Raw genomic sequence first — 27,043 nt, 5'->3', positions numbered from 1 at the left:
TTATGCTGCAAATGTGTTTAGGTTTGCTCACATTTGTGGCAGGCTAGTAAACAAAAACAAGCTCTGAAGCGCAGAGCAGCGGGTGGATTAGGGCCCTATATTAGAGCCATTTCCCGAGCCTTATATTTCATCACAACCCCAGCAGAGCTGCCTCGTGAATTATTGATTTGTTAATTAATGATCGCGCCAAGTAAAAAACCTTAGATCTAGGAATTGAGCGTATTTAGCCCTCTGTTTACAGTCTGCTAAAAGTGATACTTTCTAGAACCTTCCGCTTGTTTGTCATGAATCAGACCGAGGTATCAGTGAGCCGACTATCGTCTCCTTGGAACACCATAAGGAAAACCAAGATTCATAGATTTATAAAAATTAAAATAATGACTTCGATTTTTAAATTTCAATTCTGTAAACAAAGATTTTTTTTCAGGCAAAAATCATGAACCAACAACCAACAACTGATGTGAATAAGCCCTTCATAAATCAGTGTGTGCTCAGGTTAGAGTTCAGTTCACAAGTGTGTGTGTGTGTGTGTGTGTGTGTGTGTGTGTGTGTGTGTGTGTGTGTGTTAGCGGGTGAACTTTACCAGTAGATGCAGAAGTCTTGAGTGAGGAGGTGAAGGCCCTCAGGTGAGGCAGGATGCTGTCTGAGCTGTTGGCTTGTGTTGCTTCCAGACTGGTGACTGTTGCTGGAACTCAAGCCTCTTCCTCCTGAAACTGCTCACTGACTGAGACTCTGCACTCAGCTTCACTCACTGCTGATTTAGTTTTTATTCAGCTTTCTGCTCCTTGTTTCCTTGTCTCACTTCTCTCTCTATTTAATTTCTGCTTCAGCTCTTTTTGTTCGTCCTGTTTGAACTTCCCTCTGTCTTTCACCTCAGGTGTCTCTGATTTCTAAACTCCCCCCTCCTCCTCCTCCTCCTCCTCCTCCTTGTGTGATGTCACTTCCTATTTACCCCAATTCCTGTGTCCTGCCTTTCCAATATTGTCTGCCTCTGACCTGCATATAATGCACCTCTTTTTGAATCAATTCAGCTTAAAAAAAAAAATGAATAAATAAATAAAAACCCTGATGTATTCTGGAGACATGAAGTGGAGATTCTGTGCTGGTTGTTTGAAAATTAGGTTTTTGCTTTGGCTAAATGTATATAAAATGCCCACTATCTCCAACAGAGAATTTAGCAATCCCATTTGACAAATTGTTTTGTGTGTGATCCTATTTTTGTAGCTTGTGTTACGTTTAATTTTTTTCTCTGTAGTCACCAAAGGTGATCTTCTTTCCTCATTCTTCTCCAGAGAGCTGAGAAAGAAGAGTGGCGACGGCAGCAGATGCCATCAGCGCCACCAGCAGCACTGCTGCTGCTACTGTTCCCTCACTGTGGTTCTTTTCTTAGAATCAAAGGTTCTACGAGTTGACAAGACTTTCTCAACACGACTGAAAAGTGTCTCTCTCCTCCTCCAGCACCACAGATGCGAGAGCTGCCGCACGGATGCAGCCTCATCAAAAGGCCTGGCAGAGAAAAGAGGCCCTCAGACGCACAGATGGTGATCATGGTTTTATCATTTGCTCAAAGTTGTGATTTGAGAGATTCATTAAACAGATGATTAAACTTTTACAACCTTCAAAGTGGTTATTTTCGCACAAACAGTACTTGGGTGTCGTGAAAACATCAGAAAGGTTCCATGCAGTCCACTGTGGCTCGTGTCATAGTTGTGGCCGTGCCTCCATTTTATTGTTTAGATGATTTAATGAGGGAAAAAAAAACACTTTTGTTGTATTTTTTATGAATCTATTTTGCACATTTTCCTGGGCTGCAACTGATCTTGAGGTTGGATCAACGCTGCACCGGTTCAGCTCGCTAGCCTGGTGTCTCCCACTGGTCAGAGAACAGTTTAGCCTGCTGCGCTGAAAACACTGTCTGTTAACAGCGTTGACGGAATGGTTACAGTCCAGCGGCTTGTCAGGGGGAGAAAAAAACCCAACGATTGTTGAAGTGACGAGTGGCCCGGTTACAGCTAACAAATCCCCGGAGCTGTGTGATGGTGAGCAGACTGATCCCTGCTCGCTCCACTGCACCCGTCCGTCATGTCTGCAGTGTGCCCATAGGGTGTACATGTACAGGCCCGGAGGGAGCATCAGACGGTCGGGTCGCCCGTCACACTACGTCTGACAAGCAGAGAAAAGTCAAAAGCAAAACTTGAAAGGTGAAAAACGATGCCCAAACTTCCATGTTTTTTTCTCCCGGTTTTTTTGTCCAGTAAATACATGACTGCAGCAGCAAGTTGGGTTTTTAGGAGTTGTTGTCACTCATATCACACCAACATACAGTCTGTGAAGACAAGAGATGATTAGTCTGAACAAATTGACTGGGCTTCTCCGTAGAAACAAAGACACAAAACGGAACAGCAGCAGAGCGTCGTCACTGTCCGACTGACTGGCACATCACAGCAGCTCCACAACACACTGAAGAACTGATGACTTCTCACCAACAACTTTTCTCCAACTAACTTTTCCACAGACTCAGCACTGACCGTCTCGTCCGAATGGAGTCACGACGCTCCGAAGGAAGAGCTTTGAAAAATGAGCTCCTGATTTGTGTGTCGCTGTTTATCAGGCGGCACAGAAAGAATGACGGGAACATTTATTTGTGGATTCTTTAAAAAAAAAAAAAAAATCATTTATCTTTAAAAAAAAAAAAAAAAAAAGGGCGAGCCACGTGATGTTTCTTCCCCTTTATTTCGTGCTGCGTCGCAATCTCCTTTATCTGCCTTTCATTAGCGACTCGCTCAGCCTCTTAGCAGGGCGGCCAGTCGGGGAGACAGTCGCTCTGGCCGCTCTGATCTTCCTGCAGATTACACAGGAACCTTTGAAGGCGCCGCTCAGCCCTCATTGGCCGAGGCCTCAGACGGAGGCCGTGCCGTCTGTCAGATTGATGGCAAGTCAAGCGGGACGGAGCCGCTGCTTTCAGAGGTTGTGTGTTGGAAGACACAACCTCCGTAATCCTGCAAGAGACGCACAAACCCGAGCAGCAGAGTGGCAGCGAGACGAGGTGGGCTCGGTAATGACTCCGACCTGTAGGTGTCACACTCCCACTGACACAATTATCCCCGCCCCCCTCACGGCCGCCGCCGCCTTCCATCTACTTCTCTAATGGACGGAACATCATTGTCACGCGGCTCTTTTTACAGCCGAGCAGCAGGAAGGAGCTGATTGGTTACCAGCTTGAAGGGAACCGAAGCAGAAAGCAGCGGCAGGACGCTGAACCAGTCGGCAGCTGCAACATTTAGGAAGCTTTGAAAGCGGCAAGATTGTGTTGCAAACTGGTCTTCCACTCTCAAAAACTGATGACCGCGGCGACTGTCTTCAAAAGTCCATTGTGTAGAATTTGGCTTGATCTATGGTTTACTGCTCATGAATATATCAATAAAGTGTATATTCACGGTCCAATCAACGTCATTTGGTTTCCGTGTTCTCGCAGTTCTGTTCTGTTCTCTGCTGTATGTGTTGCTATAGTGTTGGTGAGAAGACAGACAAGCCTTCTGAATGCAGGAAGCTGCTGTGTGGTGGATTTTGAACGTTTGGTCCGCTTTGCAAAACAAAAGTCTGTGACATTCTACACATTAACGATAATTGGGGATTTTTGAATAAATGTGAAAAAGACAAATCAAGTTCTCCATCTGGACCCTGGGCTCCGTCCAGGCTGAGAAGAAAAAAATATGAAGTCCGTGGTGGGAGTCGAGTTATCTGCAGGGCTCTGAAAGGCTGCCGAGGAAGAAGGCGGCGGCCGGGCGACACCTTGTTTGTGAGGACGCAGATGTGTGGAGTTGGGAAGGAGGGGGGCTCCTGATGGAGCCCCGAGGAGAGGCCGATCAGAGGCGGCGTGTTTCCACCTCAAACAGCGCCTCTCCCTGCCTCGGAATGATAAATTCTTATTGCGCTCGCAAAGACCATTTCCCAGTGGCTGTCTTTGGCTTTTTTTTCACGAACTTTTCAAACAGTTTAGGATGTGACAGAGGAGCGTCGCCGAGCCGCAGGCTTCCAACGCGTCTCCCCAGTGTATTTTTCCCACCCCAGGACCACCGTCTTCAGAGGCGCTGGCAGAATAAAGGCGCGGATCCGGAGAAATCAGCCGTCGCCGTGCACTCCCCACCACTACTCCCACCCCACCCCACCCCAACCCAACCCCCACTTCCCCCCTGCAAAAGAAAAAAACCCTCCAACCTCCACCTTGCACGCTCCGTCGCACACACACACACACACACACACACACACACACACACACACACACACGACACTTGTGTTGCATGCATTCTGTTATCAAAGCGCACACACAGACAACTGCCAACAAACGGCCCCTGCAGAGCTGCGAAACAGAGCAGCCTGCTTAAAAAAGAAAAGAAAATGTTGCATTATGATAATAGTTTAATAAAAACAGAATAATACATTAGTTACCTCGCAGCAGAGGTTGACGTCAAGCACGGGGACATTTAGCAAAGCCCCAATAAAATATATCTTGAAATGCATGCTTGTGCCCTTGACTCCCTTGCAGTTGATTAAGGTTAAGATTTCCTTTTATTAGTCCCACAGTGGGGGGATTTCCAACATTACAGCAGCAAGGTGATAGTGACACACAATAAGAAGCACTGCAAACAAGTATATGTAAATTAAAAAAAAAAATAGAAATTAGATAGTAAAAATAAATGTCTAAGCATTTTAAGAATATAAATTAGATCAAATTAAATTAAATCAAATATGAACATATATTGGTGCAGGTTTTTATTTTTTATTGATGTTTTTGTTCAATACTCCAATATACCAGAAAATTTCCATCCCTTGTCTGAAGGCGCAGAAGGCCCTGAGATTTCCCCGCTGACAGGGTTCACTTTGGTTTTTTATTCAAAGCTGAGGTCATAAATATCTCAATATTTCCGTGACTCAACACAGCGTATTGGCTTGTTGTTATTGTTCAACATCAGTACGAAACCACGAGTACAATCATAAGCTGACTATTTTCTTTGGCAATAACTGAATAGCTTCTGTCAATCAGACTTCGCAGTTTGACGTCTTTGCATCGTCAGACATGAGCAGCCTTCCGAGCACAGAACTCGGGTGGGACTTCAACAGACCACAGCACTGGAACCGCTAGCATGCAGCGCTATTAGCTGGTCATCAAAGCCACACGCCACAAGTTTGTATGCAGACAAAAACATCAGTGGCCACACCAGTCAGCACGAGTCACATCTTCCAGCTTTCTGCGCGGAGCGAGTGATTGATGATTGCTGGAAAACGTTGGCGTGACAGACTGGCAGGTGGGAGAAAACACAGCCAAGCAGAATGATTGGCTTCTCCTCTTTGATGTTGCTGTCTGACACACTGGCTACGTCTTCAAAACCGTCCCGTGCTCGCAGTCATAATGACCTCAGACGTTTTATCCGTCATATCTGGGCGGCCGGCCGCCTGTGAGGAGATTGTCCCTCAGTGACCGAGCTCTACAGTTGATACCCATTAGAAGAGGACTTATTGCTTTGTTTTATTAAAAATCTAAAAAAAAAAAAAAAAAAAAATCATTGATGGAAAAGTTAAGGGAGAGATTGCGACGGCTCAGTGTTCTTCATATCCTCCTGAGCCAGACCTTAGCATACTGATAAAACACTATGGCACGCTGACTCAGTGGCACCAAACCAAACGCTGTTTAATATCGTGCGACGCTTCCGCCAAACCGTGTGTGTCAGACAGAGAAACTGCTCAGCGCCAGTCTGTGGCAGCCTATTTACATTGTAATGCGCAGACGCCAGACGTCCCAGTTCCAGTGCGGAGTGAGAGGCGCTTCGCCGCCGCACTGCCAGGATGCCACTTTTCATGTGGCAACAGTCTGTGTGGCCCTTCATCCCCGCTGTTGTGACAGGCCATCGTGAAATACACAACATCTGCCATTTGTTCACCCTGTCTTGTACAACTGATCTGTTTTTAATGCGCCCACTTCTCAGCAACGCATGTTGAGCAGCTGGAAGCTGGAAGCTGGAAGCGACGGATCCCACGGCCTCCCTGGAGCTGCGGCACTGACTGGGGACAACACCCAGGTTTCCCGGCAGCACTGACCCTCCGGCAGCACTGACACTGTCGTCCTGTGTTGGAGGCCGTCTGTTGTTCACTTGTCACGCTTCAAAGTGCCGTCCCGTACAGTGAGGGAATGTCTCTGACCTCACAGTGTCGGCTGAAAGATCAATTCAAAGCATATTTTTATCAAGTCAAAGCGGGCCTATCAGCGATCAGCGCTTAGATTGCATGATGTCACGAGTTGAAAGAAATAAAACTGACAAGCGTCACAGAGCGATAAAGTTCTTGCTGTCAGCAGCTGCTGTTCCCGTCTCTCTTTATTCTTGTCAAACCTTCTGCCAACCTCTTTCATAAACTCAACCTCTTGATAAAATCTGGAACGTGCCTATAATCTTTCACTCTGTTCTTTGTCAGTTGGTACGGTGGAGTTTTGTAAAAATCACTACTTTTTGTGATGGCAGGAAAAGTGCAGGTGGGACTACTAGTGTTCATCTGATGCAGCAGTCACTTCTTTCTTGACGACTGCTTAAGTTGTTTGCTTTTACCAGGGGAATGTAGGCTCAGGATATGAGCAGCAAAAGGTTGGTACAAAATCTGGACATTTCATCCTGTGCGACCTAACTTCATACTTTATCTGCAAGCGTTGCAATTTTGTATTTGTTTGTTTTAATTTGGTGAACTAATATATCTCAACCCCTTTCTCACTTTTCTTTTTATAAAAAAAACAAAACAAAACGAAAACCAAATACAGCTTTACAAACCAATTCAAAGATTTTGTAAAATTGCAACTGACATTTCACCTGTATTGCATTGCGTTTGTAACGCTAGTTATGGTGTTTAAAAAAAAAAAAAAAGAACGAGACTCAAATATTTCATAATTGTCCGACTACGACCAAGATGAATTCAACAGTAGCGCTTTCATCGCCTTACATGAGGGCTAAAAGATTTGCGGCGTTCGTCTCATTAGTCTGTATGGTCCGATCGCCCCCTGTCGACAATACGAGTTCGTTACCGTGTATTATCACCGCCCAGCCAACAAGTGGCGCTGCAGGCCAGAGTCGTTTCCGCTTGTTGTGTCCGCCGTCGGGATCCGATCATCGAGCCACCGCTTGAGCAGCCGCTGCCTGGTGACAAAATACAAACAATGGGCAAGAAACACAAAAAACACAAGTCTGAAAAACACGGATATGAAGGTACTTCGACCGGCGGGTAGTCCAAATAGTGGTAATATTAAAGGTGTATTCATTGCATTGTAATTGTGTTGCGGAGGAAGATGAAAAAGTTTTGTCGCTCTCTAACCGTTAAGATTTCACCACAACACAACTGAAGCTAGGTGGCTAACATGCTAGCGTGCTAGTTTGTTACCGAGCTGATTTTCTCTTCGCGTTTGCCCCAATTGTTCCCAAACGTGCCGCGGTCCGTCTGTGTATTGGGCGTGCATGGCTTCTGGCCCTCTGTGTTTTGTTCATTTAGTGGATATTAGGCTCGTTTACCTCGTTAGCCAACATGCGTGGCTATTGTTTTGAGCGCTCCATCTGCCTGCCGCCTGTTGTGTCAATGATCCATCGATTGTTGAGCTGCCGTCAGTCATCTCGACCATGTTGACTGCTTCCAGAGTATGGAGAGAGGCCGCTGAAGCTCGTGTTGAAAGTGTCCGGAAACGAAGTGACGACGGGAAGCTCCAGTCTGGACACTGTTTACGACGAACCGTCTGCCGATTACGACAAACCAAAGGAGAAGAAGAAGAAAAAGAAAAAGGATAAAGAGAAGAGCCTCGGCTCGCCGGAGGATGACAAAGGAAAGAAAAAGGCAGGGTTGCGTCTGATGGGGAACGATCATTTGTGCTGAATATCATTTTTTTTTTTAATTTTGTGTTTCTTAAAATGAAAGTTTTATATAAACATATATATGATTTTATTTAGATGACAAAGAAAAAGAAAGGTCACGATCCAGAAGCTGGAGATGAGGATGGAGAACGGAGCAGAACTCCAATCCGTTCTGAGCTGGACAAGCAGGAAGGTTTGTTTCCTCTCGTGGTTGTAGCAGCTGTGTTGATCCAGGTTCCAGTGTATAAAACTCCTCTCCAATGTTACTATCCCTCTAGAGAAGGAGCAGACCCCTCTGCAGGAAGCTTTGAACCAGCTCATCAGGCAGCTTCAGAGGTGGCTCTCCCGTCATTCTGTACCTGTTGTCCTCAGACAGACGCTCATTCTGTTAACCAATGTTATTATGCATGCATAGCTTGTTCTGAGTGGAGCAGTTCACAAATATAACCTCTTTGTTTCCTCTGCAGGAAAGATCCCAACGCTTTCTTTTCATTCCCGGTGACCGACCTCATTGCTCCTGGTTACTCTTCCGTTATTAAGCGGCCGATGGATTTTAGTACGATAAAGGAAAGAGTGAAAAGGGATTGTTACCAGTCGCTGGATGAACTCAAGGTGTGTGAAGAATCCCTTGCAAGTTTTTCTCTTCTTCCGAGAGCTACTTTGTCAATTTAAACCTTTTAATGTGTTTCTATAACATCATGTAGAGGTTCATGTAAACCACACACTACTAGAAACAGACCGATTGTTGCTTTGTGTTACAATGTCTTTTGTGCAGGTGGATTTCAAAGTCATGTGTGAAAATGCAATGATCTACAACAAGCCCGACACCATTTACCACAAGGCAGCTCGGAAACTGTTACACTCTGGGATGAAGGTGTTGAGTCAGGTAGGAAGCCAAGGGTTCGCAGTGAGGTGTGAATGTGAATGTCTAGACTGGCAAAACTTCCAAGGTTCAGAGAACCAGATAACTTTTAGAAACTATACCCTTTTGTTAATGTATTTACGGGCAGTGCGTTAAAGCTTTTGCAAATATAAAAATCATAAATCAAGCCAAGTTTTGCACACTGGACCTTTAAGCGTGAAGATTAAATTGCTTCTCCCATATGACAACAGAAGGGGGCAGCAGTGAGCTTTCAAGCGACTTCAATAGTGTAAATTCTTCTCTCCCTCCCTCTCTCTTCAATAGGAGAGACTGGACAGCCTCAAGCAGAGCATCGAGTTCATGTCCGGCCTCGACCCTCTGACCAAACAGCCGATCAAGTCCGAGGAGTCAGTGAGCACCGGCCCGGACCAGAACCAGAACCAGAACCAAGAGAGACCTCTAACCACAGACAGTAGCGAGAGCCCGCAGACACCCGGCACGCCCAGGTCCATCAACACACACACACACACACACACACACACACACACACACACCCTGTTAGTCACAGTCATACACCAGTGCTGCAGAGTCCAAACTGTACAGCGTTGCAGTGAAGTAATAAATGTGATTGGACGCCACATTAATTCCCCTAAGCTTTCAATTTTAATCTCTCATCTGCGGCTGCAAAGTGCTCAATGTCACAGCTGTCCAGCAACACTTTCCAGCTCCTCCATCCCCAGCAGGATATATATATGTGTATATATGTGTATACATATATATATATATATATGTATATATATATATATATATATATATATATATATATATATATATATATATATATATGTATATATATATGTATATATATATATATATATATATGTATATATACATATATATATATATATACATATATATATATATATATATATATACATATATATATATATATATATATATATATATATATATATATATATACATGTATATATATATATATATATATATATATATACATATATGCAGTGTTTTTACTTTATCTTTACAACTTTCTCCACTGCAGATAAATACTGAACACATCAAATATATGAGCAAGATATCCGTAATTATGCAGCAAAGCAAAACAACGTTCAATAACTCTTAAGTATGCTTTTTATGAACGGTGGCTATTTTGAAGAGTTTTAAATATTAAACATGTTGAATTATAGACTTAGACTTTCTTTGTTGTCATTATAAGAAGAAAAACACAGCAGTGGTTCAATTCACAACGAAATGTTGTTGCCCAGTTCCTGAAATACAATACTAAAAAAATCTATATACAAGCTGAGATAAAAATATGGGAATATATGGGAAAATCTTGAGGTAGAATGTTGGTGGTACATAATAAATAGGGTAATGGGTAACTTGTACTGTTTCCTACATGATTCCGTGTGTGTTCATACGTAGTTTTGATGCCTTCGGTGAGAAACTGCAGTGTCAGTAGTCATGAGAATGAATTCATAGGGTGTGAGTCCACACTGTTGACTGCTGGTGCACCTACATGTATAAAAGTGACTGACACGCGTGTTAAATGCAGGCCTTGTTTGTGTGCAGCAGTCAGGTGGCAGGAAGATTGTGTGTGCGGCTTCTCCACTGTGTTGTGTGAGAATGCGAGGAATGTGCGTGCACGTCGGCTCATGTTTGCCCTCGTGGCTGCGGCGGCGGCTGCGTCCGGCCCTCCAATCAGCCTCGTTGCCCAGTGACGAAACCAGAGCGCAAGGTTGAAGTCAGCTGTGACTCACGGAAAGGAGGAAGCGCAGAGAAACCTTTGCTGCCCTCTTTTTGTCATTCAGACGCCGTTTCACCTTCAGCGGCACAAAAGAAAGAGGCCGTTGCAAAACACAAAAGGTCGTGCAGCGTTTTTCCTCTCGGCGCCGACACCCCGAAGAACCGAGAGCAGAGAGAAATCCTGCCGGCTTCCCGCAGCAGCACCCGGCTTTTTTTTTTTTTTTATTCCGCTAAATTGAAAACCTTTGTCTGCTCACGGCCACATTTAAAAAAACATTTTTTTTTTACCTGATGTCTTTTTTTGAAAATTGTGCCTCAATAGCAGGCAGGAGAAGGAGTCGAAGGACGAAGCAGTGAAGGCAGAGAAAGAGCTGGAGGAAATCCGCAAGGTCATCGAGGAGTCTGGGGGGAAGCTGTCCAACAGAGCCCTGCACAGCCAAGTGAGCCCAGTTCCTACCTCCTCACACACATCCAACACCCCCCATCAACCCCCATTCAACCCCACAACCTCCCACCTGTTTTCTCATTGTGAACAGTAAAACACAACGTTAGTGGAGATGTTTCCAGCCCGTCAGCGTCCCTCGGACCTGATGTTGAACAACAGCGAGTCGCTGATCACACTCGCCAGGTCTCATCTTTGAAGGCTTTTACATAATTTGTCTGTTTTTGGCAGCTGGAGTTTGCGAGGCGGAGGTCCGATGGCTCAACCACTCTGGCGATCCTCAACCCAGCGGATCCTAGTGTGGGAGGTAAGAGGAGGTTCAGTGAGTCAACGGTGCACAGCGGAACCGAGAGCGAAGAAAGAATAGCAGCCAATCGCGTAATGATGGCGTTGCAATCACAGTTTACCCAGGGTGTCAGAGTCAAGGAGGCTGCGTTCATCTTCCCACTGAACGCAGTCTTACCTTTATAAACCTGTTGTTGTCTGTTGTTGTCCTGGTCCTGGATGTTGATACGTGCCTCTGTATTCCTGGTTGAACCTGGCGCTGCTCCGCCGGAGGTGGCAGCTCAGCGTCCCTGAGAGATCTCAGCAGATGTGGATTCTGAGAGAAAATATTGCCGTTGCGTGAGTGCCGACAGTCGCGGCCTTTTGTACGGAACGATGACGTGACCCGGCTTCTAAAGACCAGACCATCTGTCTGATCCCAGTCTGTGCCGCTGAATACGTCTGGGTTTCCAAAGAGCTACTCAAAGCCACTGGCAGACATCACCTTGAAGTTCCTGTCTCTCATTTCTATAAATTCAACCGAGACAATTCAGCCGACTCGCTCAGTGAGGTGGAAATTGTCTCGGAACAGATTTTCCATTCAGGGAGCAGCTAAACGCTCCTGACCTTGGACCTTTATTTTTTTATTTTGTTTGGAGGTATAATTGTGGCAAAGTGGTTCGTGCTGCCGCCTCACAGCCAGAAGGTTGTGGGTTCGATTCCTAGAGCCTTTGTGTGTGGAGTTTGCATGTTCTCCCAGTGTCTGCTGGGCGCTCTCCAGGTTCTCCGCCTTCCTGCCACACTCCAAAGACATGCGAGTGACGCCCGTTGGAATCTGGAAAGCTGCATTGAGACTGGCAGCCAAAACCGTCCCGGGTGGTTACCGGGGAGGCAGGGTTTGGTTCGTCCTTCTCGGCCGCGTCCTTCAGAGGACGCTTCCTTCAGACAGAGGATGCAGACCCTGAACCTTGCTTGCTCCGGAGGCCCGGTTGGTTCTCTCTGATTGTATAAAGCGCTTTGAGACGCCATTGGTTGTGATTTAGCGCTGTACAAATAAAAGTTTATTATTATATTATATTATAATTGAGACACAGCCCAGCAGTCAGTCCCTGGACAGAGGAGGAACCTCATTGGCTCGTCAGTGTGTGGGGAGATCCTGTAGCTCCACTCAAGCCGAGCTGCAGGCCACGCGTCGCAGTGATGTGACGTCACGCACGGCGCCGCTTGCAGGTGTTTGTCCTTCACCCCTCTCAGCGGACCGACCCGTGATGGAATTGTTTGCTCCTGCTGCAGATTCTGGCTACTGCCCGGTGAAGCTCGGCATGATGTCCAACCGGCTGCAGCAGGGCGTCAACACGCTGCAGGGCTTCAGGGAGGACAAGCGCAACAGGGTCTCGCTGGGTACGGCGCCACCTTCAGTCCGTCTGGCCCATCGTGCGTGCGGCCCCGTGTTGACCTCCGTCTCTCTGCCCTCAGTGTCCTACATCAACTACGGGCCGTTCACCTCCTACGCGCCCGCCTACGACTCCACCTTCGCCAACGTCGGCAAAGACGACTCGGACCTCATCACGGCGTCGTACGGCGACGAGTCCAGCCAGCAGGGGGCAGACAGGTGCGAGCGGACGTCATAGCGGCAGCAGAAACGTCACAGGAGGCTTCCGGAGGCTTGAGGAGGAATTCCTGAGTGCTGGCCAGATGTTTTGTCTTTGTTGTTTCCCTCCTCAAAGAGCAGCGCCACCTCAGGCTCCTCCATCCTCAATCACCTCCCAGCAACTTTGAAGGCCACTTTGACTTTGGCCTCTTCGCTCTTTTCAATTTATTGTTTGACGTCCAGGGGTTTATTATTATTATTATTATCATTATTACTATCGTGATGCAGCATGTCGGCGTTCCTGGCCAAGTCAGACGACTACACGTACAAGCTGGCAGACAACCTCCTGGACGCCATGACCAACGGCGAGCATTCCAGGTCCCTGAAGCAGGCGGGGCCAGCGGCGGAGCAGGGGGCGGAGCTGATTTTAGAGGAGGAGAAGAAGGACGTAGAGGTGAGAGCACCAACACGCACCAGACAAGACGGTAACAGGGGCAGTTCCACCAAGCAGTTTGAAGCAGAAACGAAGGAAACGGGTTTAAGCAAATTGAATTTGAATCATTGTTTTGATTTGCTGTTCATTGTTTTGGACAATGACCCCCCCCCCCCCCTCCCCCCCTCTCCGGTCATTGGGTGGAATTCTCTGTTCATTTAGGCGACAGAACTCAAATTGTAATCCGGGTGAATCGGTGTCGGTCCAGAATCTGTCTGGGCTGCGAGATCTGTCCACGGGTCCGGCGACTGCCGACGACGTCACATACGGCAACCCTATTAGGACAAAATACATGGCAGTCAAACAAATGAATGAAAGATATTCTATTTAGATTATGATCAAAGATAGATTAATAGATTTAAGTGTATTATGTCTCGCTACTACATCTACGACATCGCGGTCGAACAGATAGATACAATATATAGATAGAGGGGGGTGGGGGGGGTTCTCCAGCTGTGCACCCCCCTGCAGCAGCTCATCTTCTTGCATGACACCCCCATGTGCAGATGCCCCGTTATTATTATTGTTGTCATTGGAGACAAGGACCCCCCCCCCCCGGGTGGGTGGGGGGTGGGCGTGACCACCTGTGTCAACAGAGCAGCAGCAGCAGTGAGCTGCATTTCAGCCGCCCTGCGAATGAAGAACATTTCCCTTCAGAAAAGCAGCGACAACACCAGCTGACTGCTGGAAGGATTCAGCGGGGGGGTTCTTTCCTGTGCCCACCGGGGCCCCGCAGCTGAATGGCTCCTCAGACCAGCAGAGGAAGCTGAGAGCAGCGGCCCCTTCATGAGGCACAGCAGCCCGTCTGTCTGCCTGTCTGTCCCTCTGTCTGTCTGTCTGTCTGTCTGCCCGCCTCCAGCCTGCTCTCACAACACCACCTTCCCCCCTCCACCCCCCTCCCTTCCTCAACCCCCCACCTTCTGAGGGTGTCACAGCTTTTCATGAGGTTTGATGTTGTTGCAGTTGTGCGCAGTAGGCGGCGCCACGGAGGGGGGTGGGGGGATTTGGGGGTGTTGAGGGGCCGCAGGACCGGACCAGGCCAGACTGAACACAACCCTGTGTGTCCCCCCTGCAGGTCCTCGAGGCCGAGGCGTCCAGCTGCAGCCGCCTGAGTCTCCTCCCCCTGGAGGCTGAGCAGCTCTCTGCAGGTACAGCACTGCACTGTCACTACTAGCATCACTACCACCACTACTGCTGACTACTGCTGACTACTGCCGACTACTGCCGACTACTACTGTCATTACTACTACTGACTACTACCGACTACTGCCGACTACTACTGTCATTACTACTACTGACTACTACCGACTACTGCCGACTACTGCCGACTACTACTGTCATTGCTACTGCCGACTACTGCTGACTACTGCCGACTACTACTGACTACTGCCGACTACTACTGACTACTACTGACTACTGCCGACTACTACTGACTACTGCCGACTACTACTGACTACTACTGACTACTGCCGACTACTGCCGACTACTGCTGACTACTACTGACTACTGCTGACTACTGCTGTCATTACTACTGCCGACTACTGCTGTCATTACTACTGCCGACTACTGCTGTCATTACTACTACTGACTACTACTGACAACTTCACAGCCTCCCAACTCAGCCTAGCAATAGACTGATGGAGCCAAAAAAGAAATTGAAAAGACTGGAAAATGGATGAAATGCAGCTATTTTATGACTGACTGACTATTAATATCGTTTCTTCAAGTTTGGTGGGCCGGATTAAAGGGCTTCACGGGCCGCATATGGCCCCCTGAGCCGTAGTTTGCCCACACCTGGTGCAGACACACAGACGGTTGTGTTTAAAAGAGAAACAAAGAAGAAATCCATAAGTGCAAAAAGGCCGAGTGATCAATGTGATCAAAAGTGAGAGCTGGTCGAGCCTCTCAGACATCCAGCAGCTCGTCACACATCCACTCTGAGCTAATGGCCCATTAAAGTTCTCAGCTGCGGCTCGACTCTCACACATTCAAGCAGCGGCAGAGGAGTTGACAGGAGGGGGTTTCTTCCTGTTCCAATCAATGTGTTTGCTCCGTGCGGCTCCTGAACCCAGAGGAGACGTTCAGCAGCTGCTTGTGTCGCCCCCTGCAGACGCCCTGCACATCCAGCAGAAACTGGACGAGACCACCAAGCTCCTGAGGGACCTGCAGGAGGCGCAGAAGGAGCGTCTGAGCGCCAAGCAGCCGCCCAACATGATCTGCCTGCTGGCCCCCAGTGCCAAGGAGCTGGAGCTGGGTGAGAGCCTGCTGCACCTGCCGCTCTGGACTCAGTCAACCAATCAATCAATCAATCAATCAATCAATCAGTCAGTCTGCCCAGATTCTCCTTCAGTCGCTCCAAGTCTCACATAGCTCTGTGTGCGTGTGTGTGTGTGTGTGTCTCCCTGCGCCAGCTGAGAAGGTGACGGAGCACCTGACGGAGATGACGGGTCAAGTGGCCCCTGGTGATGTCAGCAGTGTGTACGGCATCAGGAGAGCCATGGGCATCGCTCTGCCGCCACAGCCACCGCACTCTTTCATCGACCTCACCACAGGTGAGACGAATCCCTCCGCTCGCTTCGAACATGTCAGCAGTGAATCAAAGAGGCAGAACCCTCTGACGTGGTTCCTGTGTCCAGCAGTGCAGGAGGCCGAAGCCATGGAGACCACGTCCAGCTGCCAGGTGGAAGCTCCAGCCGTCGCTGCCCAGTTCAACTCCTCCCTCCTCGTGACATCATGACATGTTGCTTGTCTGGCTTTTGTATGCATTAAAATTTAATAAACTTTGTTTTATATAAACACTGAACCCCTCCCCCCCCCACCACCTCATTTTTTTTTTTGACATTTCTGAATGACAAACTGCATAGTGGGGCAGACATTTATTACATTCTGGAACTGTTGAAGGTCACGTTTGTTCACGTGAAGGCTGATACATCATTGTTTCTAGTGAACCACAGGACAGCAGGACAGGTTGCAAAGAGAAGGCCACCATACAAGAGTGAAGACACAGTCATCCAGGGCATGGCCTCAGTTACCTGTTCACGTGTATGGGTGTGTGTGTATACATACATACATACATACATACATACGTACATACACCTGTATATATGTATATACACAGTATATCGTAGATATCAAAAATAGTGGGGCTTGCGGAGAGTGAACAGCGCTTCATGACCTCTGACACTGTTTGCACTCGCAGACGTCCGTGCAGCAGACAAACACTTCATGAACAGGAGAAAAATGGCTCGTTCCATGTCTGTCCATGAAGAGGTTTGCTGTGACCTTTGTGACCTTTGACGGTTGAAATGAGAAGGACGGCAGAGGCCGACGACGCTCATGCACACATCTGCAGCTGGACTGAGATTGAGAAACAGTGAAAAGCCTGCAGGTGAGGCTTTGCAGTTTGTTTGTTTTTGTTTGTTTTTTTTACCTCTGATCACCATTTTCATGTTTTTTTAGCCTCTTGGTATATGTACACTTTTACAATACACTTTCACACAGATCATTGTGAAGAAGCAGCGCATTGGAGAAACTCCCGAGACACCAGCATCCAGGGTTCCAAAATGATGCAGCCCCCCCCAAAAAATAAGAAAGTAAAGCAGGAGAGCATCAGCAGGAAGCCGATGACATCCAGCACGTGGATTGTCTTCTTCTAGTCCTACCAACATTAGTCACTCCAAATAAACAGCTGTAATCTGACACGGGTTCACACAGACAGTTTGCAGGTATCATCCTGAACTTACTGGCATGTTAGAGAAGCTGGCAAAACATCATAAGCACTTTTTTGTTAAGAAAAATATGCAGTGAAGGAGGCTGAGAGAGGAGCTTCCCTTTGTCTCCTTGCCCACTGCCACCTTGCCAACAGGGCAGCTGGCGTGTCTGGATCCCTTATCAAGCCCACTAAACAAGCAGACGGGCCTTCAAGGAAGAGAATCCTGTCGTTTCTGTCTTTCAGGAACCACAGGCATCGTCAAACGTTCACATCCATGTTTGGCAGCAGTGAGAGAAAAGCCTGAAAAGAAAAGTGGGACTGGCCACTGGAGGGAGAAGTGTTTGTGAGTGGAAAATGAAAGGTGGTGTTAGGACACCGTGGTCACCGTCCCTCCACTGCAGAGCCGCCGTCCCGCAGGGTCGAGGGTTCAAATCCCCTCGGTGGCAGGGCAGCGATTCCTTCACCGAGCTCAGAGGTCACAGCCTGAACGGCAGCAGCTCTGTCTTCGTGTCCCTTCCTGGGCACCGTGTGGCGCTCTAGAGCCCATCAACTCTGAACCAAGAGTCTGCTGTCCGCGCTGGTTCAGCCCGGCTCGGCCCTGCCCGGCTCAGCTCAGCCCCAGGCCCTGGTGCTTGCTCATGTCGGTGCAGAGGAAGAAGGTTTTCAGCTCCCCTTTGCCCTTGACGTCGATGAAGCCGCGGCACTCGCAGGAGTAGCCCAGCCTCTTCAGCACCACCGCCGTCTCCTCCGTCACCTGCAGGGAGGAGGAGCCGCACACATTCATCGACTGAGCACCACCGGTGTTGGAAGAATTACACTACACAATAATTAATTAAGGTCCATTTCGAGACTCGCGGCCCCGGTGGTCAAGACCGAGCTCCTTCCTACCTGGATCTTGCCCAGCTCGCCGGTGCTCTCCATCCTGCTGGCCACGTTCACCGTGTTGCCCCAGATGTCATACTGGGGTTTCCTGGCACCGATGACTCCAGCGATCACTGGGCCGTGGTTGATACCTGCTCAGAGAGAAACAGCAGCTCCAGACTTCAGCTGCTACATCAACTGTATTCCAGGCAAGACAGGCAGCAAGTGTTCCTTTATTTCACGTTGTTTATCAAGAATGTGGAGCGATAAAAATGTAAAGATAATTCACAATAAATAGTAACATCAGTGAAACATTACAGTGGACTACTTTTCCTTCATTTTCTTAATTTTACCCTTTATTTATAGAAAAGAAAAGAAAAGACGTGCATACACACAAAGTGTCCACATGATGACCAACACAACTTGATTTATTAAAATGTTTAAAATCAATTTAAAAATGTTTGCGCCTCATGCACAATTTTATCTCTGAAGAAATGTAAATGTTTCCTCCCACACAGTCATCAGGAGGCCTCCTGCAAATACAGTGCAGACACAACAGACAGCTGCAGCCTCTCAGGCTGCCTTCTGTTTCCCACACTGGGATGGAAAATTCAAAATCAAATTCCGCCTTGGCCACCCCATGAATTACAGACACGCACACGACGAACTGCACTGCACGTCAACGATCCCACACTGTACCGTACAAAGCACTGCAAGGTGGACTGTTAACTGCAGCACTGCTGGACACAGTAAAGCCTGACGATGATGATGAAGGTGGCGGTGGAAGAGGAGGAGTGTCGCTCAGGACACCCCGCCCTCCACTGTGTGTGTGTGTGTGTGTGTGTGTGTGTGTGTGTGTGTGTGTGTCGGTGCTGCACTGGATGCAGCGCCGTCCCTGCTGTCAAGGGAAGCTTCCTGCTGGAGCTGAAGCAGCTGAGCGTTCTCACCCACTCACCCACACGCAGCCTGAAGCTGTTGAAGGAATGTCTGTTGATGCCGTCCAGCTTGCCGATCAGAGCGATGGCAAACTCCACCACGATTCCAATCTGCGCCTGCTGCCTCTCTTTGTCCTGCAAGTGCAGAGAAAGTCACCGAGCTGCCGGCTCTCGCTGAGCCGACCGACAGAAAGACGCTTCACAGAGAACCAACACTGATCGCTAATAATCATGAATGACTGACGGGAGTGTGGCAGCCAATCGAGCGGCCCCTCCGACCACCAGCCAACATTCACCCAGGTTGATGGGAGGCAGTGACTGGGAGGGAGCGGGATTTGAACCGCCAACCTTCCAGTCATTGGACGAGCCGCTCTGCCTCCTGAGCTCCAGTCGCCCCACTAGATCTGAGACGGATCTGTGGTCCCTCCTACCTGGTTGTTCTCCTGGCCCGGGGTTCCACAGAGGCCAGCAGCAGCCATGTAGGTGCTGCCAATGGTCTTGATCTTCTCCACACAGCTGAACTTTGGCTTGGAGAGCAGCTGTTGGTTTGAGGGAGACAAAAACAGGGATGAGTGACAACTTAACGAATCGGCCTCTTGTCATTTATTTTTCCGCTTTCGCTGTGCGTTTGTTTCACGCAGGCCCCATTAGTTCACTACAGCAGCCTTTCAATTCGCTGTTGTTGTCGTTGGATTTCAAACTGAGGCAGGACAGAGTGCAGAGTGGAGAAATCCTGGACGAACCAGGGAGAAGATGGCTCAGCCTCCTGGCCGGTCAGGGGATAAAAAATATTTCAAAGTGCTCGAATAGAAGGAATAAAGAGAGACTCGAAACAATGTGTCACAGAGAAGATGGATGCTGGATGACATGAAGACTGAGGCTTCATCTCCTGACCTCGTCAAAGTCGGCGATGATCTCGTTGAGCAGCCTCAGGCACTCCAGGCCTTCCTTGTTGATGTCACACTCGGTGTAAAACTCTTTAAAATCCGGAACAGATGCAAACATCACGCAGACACAGTCGTAAGACTTGTAGTAGAGGTCCTGCAGAGAGACAGCCACATCCCATTGTGAATGAACCGAGGTTCAGGAAAAAAAAAAAAATGTAATTTCAAGCATCAACAAATGTGTTATGTAACCGAGTCTGGAACTATTTCCACATCTTTTGTCCTTTTGAAACACACTTAGTGTCTGATGGCATAAAAGGACTTTGTGTATAAATGTTAACAGGTGAACAAAGCGCCTGAGAGCGTCTAAAAGCTCCATCACTGCAACAACTACCTCATTCTTTTTATTCTCGCCAACAAACAGCGCTGCCACGTGGGCCGGCAGCACGTTCTCCAGCAGCAGGCGGTTCAGGTTCTCTCGGGTCTCGATCTCGTCCTGCTCCGTGCGGTTCTTGTACTTGAGCAGGAAGTCTTGGCGGAAGCACGACTCGTTCTAGCCGACAGGAGGTGGAGGATGGAGGTGGGGAGAGGAAACTCTTAAATCAAACAACTATCACCACCACCACCACTACCGCCGAGCTAGAAAGATGAGCTAGAGGAATGTTGTTGGAAAATTACAAATGAAATCCAAATAATTCTAAATTGTGTAGTGGCCTTATCAATACTGTGTATTGGTATCGGCGAGTGGTGGAATACAAGCACCCGTACTCTTGTCGTTTTGTAAGGAAACAAAGACTACCTGCTGTGCGATGATGAGCATGGTGACCAGGAACAGTGTGATGTAGACGCAGCTCATGAACTGGGGGTGTTTGACCAACCCGAGGGACCATAAGACGGACAGATCTTCTACGCTGCAAGGACAGAAGCAAACATTTAGCATTTAACATTGATTTAGTATTTCAGTCATTATTTCACATTCATTTACCCGGGAGTGAACATTCAGTATAATGTACAATCATGACACTCATTGTCTATGTATTAGGATTGGTAAAGACTAGCGCTAAACCATGAGGATTGCGAGCTGACACACACACACACACACACACACACACACACACACACACACACACACACACACACACACACACACACGCACACACACAGAGCCTCCTACACTCCATCCCACCTGCTGCAGTTCCAGCTGCTGTTGATGATGATGGGTAGTGTAGCGTAAAGGCTGTTTCCGTAGGCTACGAAGAGCACCCTCCTGGTGCTGAGGATGATGATGTAGAACGCTGCAGAGGCCACCGTGAGGAAGAGCACTTTGAGCTCAAAGCTGACTCGCAGGAAGACTCCACACGCAATGAGGGATAGGATACAGCAGTACACAGAGTACTGGGGGGGTGGGGGGGTGGGGTGGGAGAACAAGGCTGGAATTAAAACACATTCGTATCATAATAGACAAATATTTCAGCAGGAAACAAACTATTCATCAGCTCGTAAAAGCCGGAAATCACGGCACAGTGACGCAACACAATCCACCTCAAATGCTCAGACAGTTTAATCCTGCCTGGAATAAAATAAGTATTACTGTTTGATTTTATGTGTTATGATAACAAATCCATCACTCACAGGCAGACAGGAGAGATCTGGCTGCTCTAATCCCTTCCTGCTGGAATCATTTGTGGGAGAGGCCTCAACAATCTCATCAGGACATTCTTGGACGTGCATCTGGACGAAGCACTAGAGGAGAAAAAAAAAAAATCACTTGATTGACAGGTGGCCCCCCGATGGAGAGGGTGCTTTGAAGTTTGGCATGGCAGCTATGAAGTGTCGCAAGGCCAGAAATAGCAGAGCACACACACACACACACACACACACACACACGCATATATATATACATATATATATATATATATATACATGTAATGTCCCCTCTGTGAGTACATTCTCACCAGGTTGAACACTGCCAGGACAATGATGGCTGCAGTGGTGGCGGTGGCCAGCGGGAGGCGCACACACGGCTGCTTGACCACTGCCTCGGACACAGCGGGGAGCCACTGGCACCTCGACAGCTTCTCTGGAAACACCAGCTGCACACCAAAGGAAGGAAGAGTTGAGTGAGCGACTGAACGGGTTTGTCAGTCACAGCGTACCAAACATCCACCTTCACACACCACTGGCTGCCACTGGCAGAGCTGCCACTGGTAGGGCCGCCACTGCTGCCACTGGCAGAGCCGCCACTGATAGGGCCGCCACTGCTGCCACTGGCAGGGCCGCCACTGGCAGAGCCGCCACTGGCAGAGCCGCCACTGATAGGGCCGCCACTGCTGCCACTGGCAGGGCCGCCACTGCTGCCACTGGCAGAGCCGCCACTGGCAAGGCCGCCACCGACAGGGCTGCCGCTGACATGGCTGCCGCCACGTGACGACCGGCAGCTGGCTGAGAGGAGAAAATACTTGCATGTCAAGGACTGAATGTCAGGTGAGTCTGAGGTCAGAGAGTGAGCGGCGCACACAACACACACCGTCTGCCACTCACACACGTTAACGCGTGTGGCCCTCGTCTTTATTTAGTGGCCCACCTGCTCTGAGGTTACAACTCTGACCTGTGGACTTGTCACACCTGCACTGAGTGAAGAAAACCATGTCACACACGTCAGCCAGGTTTTCCATTGTTCAAAAACAATAAAAGACTAATTTATATGTCAATATTGTGTACAGAACTTGTAAAATAATCCAACTGTCAATATAATGTGTGTGACTCCTTCTTAGTCTGTACATATTTGTGTGTGTGGGATTAATAAAGTCTTCTTCTTCTTCTTCCTCTTCCAGCAGACAAGGGAACATAAATAGTAAAGAAAAGCAACTAAATGAATAATAATAATAATAATAATAATAATAATAATAATAATAATAATAATAATGATAATAATAATAATAATAATAATAATAATAATAATAATATAAGTAAAATTTGAGAAAATAGATGATGACTTGAGAAGATAAAGTAAGAAAATTATTGGGGGGGGAAAGAGCGACCACTATCACATTGTGGCACATACAGTTTGTGATGAGGACATCTTCCACATGTTGCCTGGGCAGTCACATCACTTACAACTGGACCAGTTTAAGGGCTGCAGAGTCAGTTGACTGACTGGGTAACGTTTCCACAGACTCCATAAAAGGTTGCCACATCTTGAAGAAGGTGTCACATCGACTTCTCCTGACATGAGTGATCTTCTCTGAGGCTGGACAGGTCATCATCGTTTCTGATTTCTGATGTCGAGAGGCAGGAATCCTGGCTTGCAGGTCAAAGTGATGCAACGTGTGGCAGTGTCTGAGTGCAGGAGTGGAGACGCTCTTCAACGACCGGCGCTGAGAGCCGCCACACTCACCTGCAGTTGGCCGGAGTAGCAGACGGCCAGAGTCAGCAGCAGCACGCAGACCGACACCCCGAAGGACACGCCCAGCTTGCGATGGCTGGAGGAGACAACACACAGCAGAAATATCAGCTCTTGCCTTCACTCTGCCTCTGCAGCTCTGCGAGGGGAACTCCAGTCCTACTCACTCCTTGGAGACGAGCATCTGGACCAGAAAGATGCAGAAGAAGATAAACGTGGCACAGCCCACGTAGTGCTTGAACATTGGCAAGTCCAGGGATCGGTACTGGAACCACAAGAACATAAACACATTTCACTGCCACGGCCTTTTGGGCTTCTGAAGCCTCTAATGGTCCACTGGCATGCTGGTGTCTATCTTACCTGCTTTTCCAAATCCTTCTTTGGAAACCAGAGAGCTAATCTGACACTCTCTTCAGACTTGGACCACTGCCTGAGAGAGTAGGAGGACAGCGGAGGCAAAACAAAGGCAGGATGGGGGGAGGGGGGGGAGAAAGAAAGAGTATTGAGGGAGGAGAATGAGGCAGTGGGAGGAGAAAACAGAGAGACGGCTGGAGATGATAACTGGACAGCAAGTATTGTCCCGCTTGTCAACTAAATCTTTCACAAGACTCTTTAGAAAGCATAGTGACAGGTGACTTTTAAAAGTCTATTTTTACCAAAAATGAAAATCAAGCAGCTGTCGTGGCCGATATTTTGGCCGTGCTGGATATATTACATAATATATGTAATAAAAACAAATAATAATAATAATAATAATAATAATAATAATAAATAATGCACTGTCTCAAAAGCAGCCAACTGAAAACGTGTAAAAAGTGTTGAGGGCTGTGACTGTGCGTTATGAAGCTGCTAAAGTCTTTCCAGGTTACTGGCACGGAGTTCTGGCTGCTGCTAAGATGCTGCGAGACGCTGCAGAGGAGATCCAGATAGTGACTGGTGCAGCGTCCCAGGCATTCCTTGCTGGTTAATCATGAGCTCTATGTGACTGCATATATAATGGAAATTAAAAAGTGGGTTCATGAACTCTAGATGTGAACCTCGCTGTAACATAAAACCTTTCAACAGGAACAGCGGATCTACAGTAACACACGCAGCAGCACAGTCTGACGGGCTTGGGACCTGTTGGAAGTTTGAATCGTCTTTCCAAAGATTATATCATCAAATAATGTGACACCAAACGCTAGCAGGCTTGATCACTTTTCAATGGTCTCCTTTCTGACGACTGCAGCCAGTTTGCCAGAGAAAAAGTCCTTGACGCGATAACAAAGTGCACAGAGAGACGAGCATGGGAAGTCCGGCGTCTCGCACAGATGGACCTACTTGCTGCTGAGCTCATCGATGGTTGTCGTCATCTCATTGTGCAGCTCCTCATCAAATTTGCTCTTCTGGGATTTATTCCTACAACAGAACACGCAGAGACAATTAAAAAGCAAAGTGGACAAGACGGTGACGCGAAGAAGGAGACTGGCGACCGGCGGGCGCAGGTAAACCAGATCAGGGCAGACAGGCCCTGGGTTAGCCGTGCTTGAAAAGACCAAGTGATCAATGGCCTTGTGAGCATTAGTAGGGAGGATCAATACGCTCTGTGGCTCTCAGACAGCTGCGTGGTAAAGTGATGTGCTGCGTGTTAGATGATCACTGAGGGATTCAGCCAAAGGTGGTGGTGGTGTGCTTGGAAACTCTCCCACCACCACCACCACCCCACCCACCATTCTCTCAGGAAGGAAGCTCTCACACAGACACACACACACACACACCCAGATACACATAAGCCCCAGATGGCAATCAGTTAGAACAAAGGCGTTTCAGTCCACTGACAGGGTTACAGTATTTGATTGCTTTCAAGGTTTTAGATGCCCCGTGAAACACGGTGAGCAGGAAGGAAACATGAAGAAAGGAGCTTCACTGTGGAGTTAGTGTGTCGGAAAAAAGCAAGGCACTTCCACCGAGGCAATAGTTCTCTCCCTCTGGAGCGTCACTGCACAATTCACCTTGTGTGAGTTACTCATCTCCTGTCAGAAATCAACCAATTAGCAGCATGTGACAGTGTTGGCATTTTTCTATGAAAAAGGTCACAGGCCAAAAGATCAAGAACTAGTGCGCTGTGGGAATGAGCACCTTGCGAGCCACCAGGGCTCCACTCACTTGGAGCTGCTGAACGGAGGCGTGGCCAAGGAGAAGGGCTCCTCTAAAGACTCATCACAGCTGTCGAAAGCCAACGAGACAAGAAGGCCACTTCAAAAGGATGTAGGACATGAAACAGCTGCAGGCTGCAGCTAAAATAAATGTGAAAATCTGATAAAAATAAATAAAAATAAAAATAAAAGGTAGCAGATACCAAAGCAAACACACACACTAATGGTTTCATGTAACCACAGGAAACCAGGACACTGAATGCACAGAGCTCCTCTGCCTGCCTGCCTGCCTGCCTGGCCGACTCACTGACTCACTGGCAGACTCACACACAGCTGCTGCTGCTGCTTCTCTTTATGGACTGCGCATACACAAAATTATCAATTTCCAAGATAACACAAACCTCAATTCTCATAGGGTGCTATTAGGCACACACACTTATCTCCTCTAATCACATTTCTTCAGCAAACATTATGTGTGTGGGTGTAGCTCTGGCCACTAATCAGCCGCAAGACTTCAAATATTTGCCCTAACACTTAGTGTCTGCCAGACGGGGGGGATGATTAACCAGCATACGCTTGAATCCAAATGAAGCGGCTTTTAATTTGGTTGAGAAATGTTTTATTTTAGATTTGCTCCTCTAACATTTTCCCTTTGCCTTAAAGTGCAGCTCCCCATGCCCGGATAATGTTATACTCTCTGTAACGCTGCTCTTTGGTGCTTAAAAGCCGCCGCTGGACTGCCTGCTGGTTCGTTGCCAGCTAGTGATTCTCTCATTTCCTTCTTCTGCTACCTGCCATTTAAATTGCCCACACAAAGGAGGACGCAGCACAAACACTGCAGTGCATGAATATAAGAGGACACGTGTGCTGTTATATAACCTGATCTCCAGTGGAAATGAGTGCGAGTGCATCCTGTTGAAGCCTAATGCAAATTAGATATTAATAATAATGAAAGGCAAATGGTGACTTCCTACTGGGTGAGAGTGAATTTTCCAGGTAATTTCACACAAAGTCTGAGGTTATTATTTATTTATTTTTTTTACCTGTCGGGGACCTTGGAGCCGACGGCCGTCCGTAGCGGAATGTCCTGAAACAAAGACCAAATTAGAGTTGAAAACCCTGCCGTGACTCAGTCGACTGCTCCCTGGCTGAACCCTGGGCGCCCCCACTTGCCCTGCTGCGAGCTTTGCCGTTGCCAATGGCGTCAGCGGCGAAGCCGTCCCGGTTCTGAAGGTGTGCGAAGGGTTTGACGGCCCCCCAGGACTCCAGGTAGCGGGTCATCCGGACCGACGCCCTCATCTTCAGCCCGTCGTTGACTCGAGGTTTGGGAGCACTGCGGCTGTTTGACGACGACTCTTTGGACTGAAGACACAGAAGACGACTTTCAGCTCTGAACAGAACACCGACCAGTTTCAGCGTCAGCTTCAGCTTGGGAAGTTTACTGAACGTGTTCGAAACAATAGAATAGAATCGGGGCAGAATTAGGAATTAAAAAAGAACAAGAGACAAATATAATAATAAAAAAAAAACAATACTTCTGCCTGAAGTCACTTTTTCATTAAACCTCATGTTCCAAAGTGATGAGCGGTGAGCAACTTTTCTAGTCCCGCCCACTTTTTCCATCAACCCAATGTGATCCATCAGTCAGCTCACCCGCGGGTCGATGACTAAGTATGTCTGGACATTGAGCTCTTTCAGGTAGGGGTCCCTCAGGTGGCCGTTGCCCTCCTCCACTTCGTAAGCCTTGTTGAGATGCTTCAGCGTCGCCTCAGTGATGTGGACACGGCTGGCCAGAGGGAGGAGAACAAGGCCGA

General features: G+C 47.9%; 3 protein-coding genes and 1 long non-coding RNA gene across 9 annotated transcripts in view; 1 reads left to right on the top strand and 3 right to left on the bottom strand.

Moving 5' to 3' along the window:
• Nucleotides 1-6,065: 6,065 nt before the first annotated feature.
• LOC142880121 (uncharacterized) lies at nt 6,066-7,689 on the bottom strand. The gene is made up of 3 exons (XR_012925387.1): nt 7,548-7,689; nt 7,067-7,178; nt 6,066-6,211 (listed from the first exon to the last, which is right to left on the bottom strand). It is a non-coding gene; the product is annotated as an uncharacterized LOC142880121 (long non-coding RNA).
• On the top strand, nt 7,097-16,102 carry brd7 (bromodomain containing 7). Of its 4 annotated transcripts, none has more exons than XM_076013789.1 (16): nt 7,097-7,247; nt 7,670-7,863; nt 7,977-8,073; nt 8,159-8,216; nt 8,348-8,492; nt 8,656-8,766; nt 9,067-9,248; nt 10,835-10,949; nt 11,183-11,258; nt 12,509-12,616; nt 12,692-12,827; nt 13,095-13,260; nt 14,375-14,447; nt 15,410-15,553; nt 15,711-15,851; nt 15,939-16,102. In XM_076013789.1, the coding sequence occupies exons 1-16, from the start codon at nt 7,199-7,201 to the stop codon at nt 16,034-16,036; spliced, it is 1,893 nt and encodes a 630-aa protein (XP_075869904.1). In that variant the 5' UTR covers nt 7,097-7,198; the 3' UTR covers nt 16,037-16,102. The 4 variants fall into 4 exon arrangements, with proteins under 4 accessions (XP_075869904.1, XP_075869903.1, XP_075869902.1 ...); XM_076013788.1 differs by having other exon boundaries at nt 15,936-16,102; XM_076013787.1 differs by having other exon boundaries at nt 10,832-10,949.
• heatr3 (HEAT repeat containing 3) overlaps nt 15,634-27,043 on the bottom strand; it is a 63,819-nt gene continuing 52,409 nt past the window's right edge. Inside the window, exon 16 of the transcript XR_012925386.1 lies at nt 15,634-15,643. The gene's annotated coding sequence lies outside the window, so the exon portion shown is untranslated. The remainder of the gene's footprint in view (nt 15,644-27,043) is intronic.
• adcy7 (adenylate cyclase 7) overlaps nt 16,161-27,043 on the bottom strand; it is a 33,374-nt gene continuing 22,491 nt past the window's right edge. For 2 of the 3 annotated variants that reach the window (XM_076013780.1, XM_076013781.1), the window contains exons 10-27: nt 26,883-27,015; nt 26,403-26,591; nt 26,273-26,316; nt 25,240-25,299; nt 24,415-24,492; nt 23,455-23,524; nt 23,262-23,359; nt 23,089-23,173; nt 21,647-21,784; nt 21,324-21,434; nt 20,878-21,086; nt 20,491-20,602; nt 20,086-20,244; nt 19,702-19,848; nt 19,239-19,346; nt 18,828-18,942; nt 17,900-18,024; nt 16,161-17,765 (exon numbers count right to left, since the gene is read on the bottom strand). In XM_076013780.1, the coding sequence (XP_075869895.1) occupies nt 17,619-17,765; nt 17,900-18,024; nt 18,828-18,942; nt 19,239-19,346; nt 19,702-19,848; nt 20,086-20,244; nt 20,491-20,602; nt 20,878-21,086; nt 21,324-21,434; nt 21,647-21,784; nt 23,089-23,173; nt 23,262-23,359; nt 23,455-23,524; nt 24,415-24,492; nt 25,240-25,299; nt 26,273-26,316; nt 26,403-26,591; nt 26,883-27,015 (2,128 nt within the window). In that variant the 3' untranslated portion in view covers nt 16,161-17,618. The remainder of the gene's footprint in view (nt 17,766-17,899; nt 18,025-18,827; nt 18,943-19,238; nt 19,347-19,701; nt 19,849-20,085; nt 20,245-20,490; nt 20,603-20,877; nt 21,087-21,323; nt 21,435-21,646; nt 21,785-23,088; nt 23,174-23,261; nt 23,360-23,454; nt 23,525-24,414; nt 24,493-25,239; nt 25,300-26,272; nt 26,317-26,402; nt 26,592-26,882; nt 27,016-27,043) is intronic. The other variant, XM_076013782.1, reaches the window with a different exon arrangement.

The sequence above is a fragment of the Nelusetta ayraudi genome, unplaced genomic scaffold (genome assembly GCF_046127955.1).
Source record: "Nelusetta ayraudi isolate G7.1 ecotype Tasmania unplaced genomic scaffold, CSIRO-AGI_Nayr_v1 ptg000157l, whole genome shotgun sequence".
Lineage (NCBI taxonomy): Eukaryota > Metazoa > Chordata > Actinopteri > Tetraodontiformes > Monacanthidae > Nelusetta > Nelusetta ayraudi.
This window is presented reverse-complemented; position numbering and strand designations above follow the sequence as displayed.

Excerpts from the sequence above, each read along its gene's own strand:
- brd7 (XM_076013786.1), top strand. The coding sequence starts at position 7,199 with ATGGGCAAGAAACACAAAAAACACAAGTCTGAAAAACACGGATATGAA. Across the intron at positions 7,864-7,976 it reads ATGACAAAGGAAAGAAAAAG|ATGACAAAGAAAAAGAAAGG; the intron begins GCAGGGTTGCGT and ends GATTTTATTTAG. Across the intron at positions 14,448-15,409 it reads GGCTGAGCAGCTCTCTGCAG|ACGCCCTGCACATCCAGCAG; the intron begins GTACAGCACTGC and ends CGCCCCCTGCAG.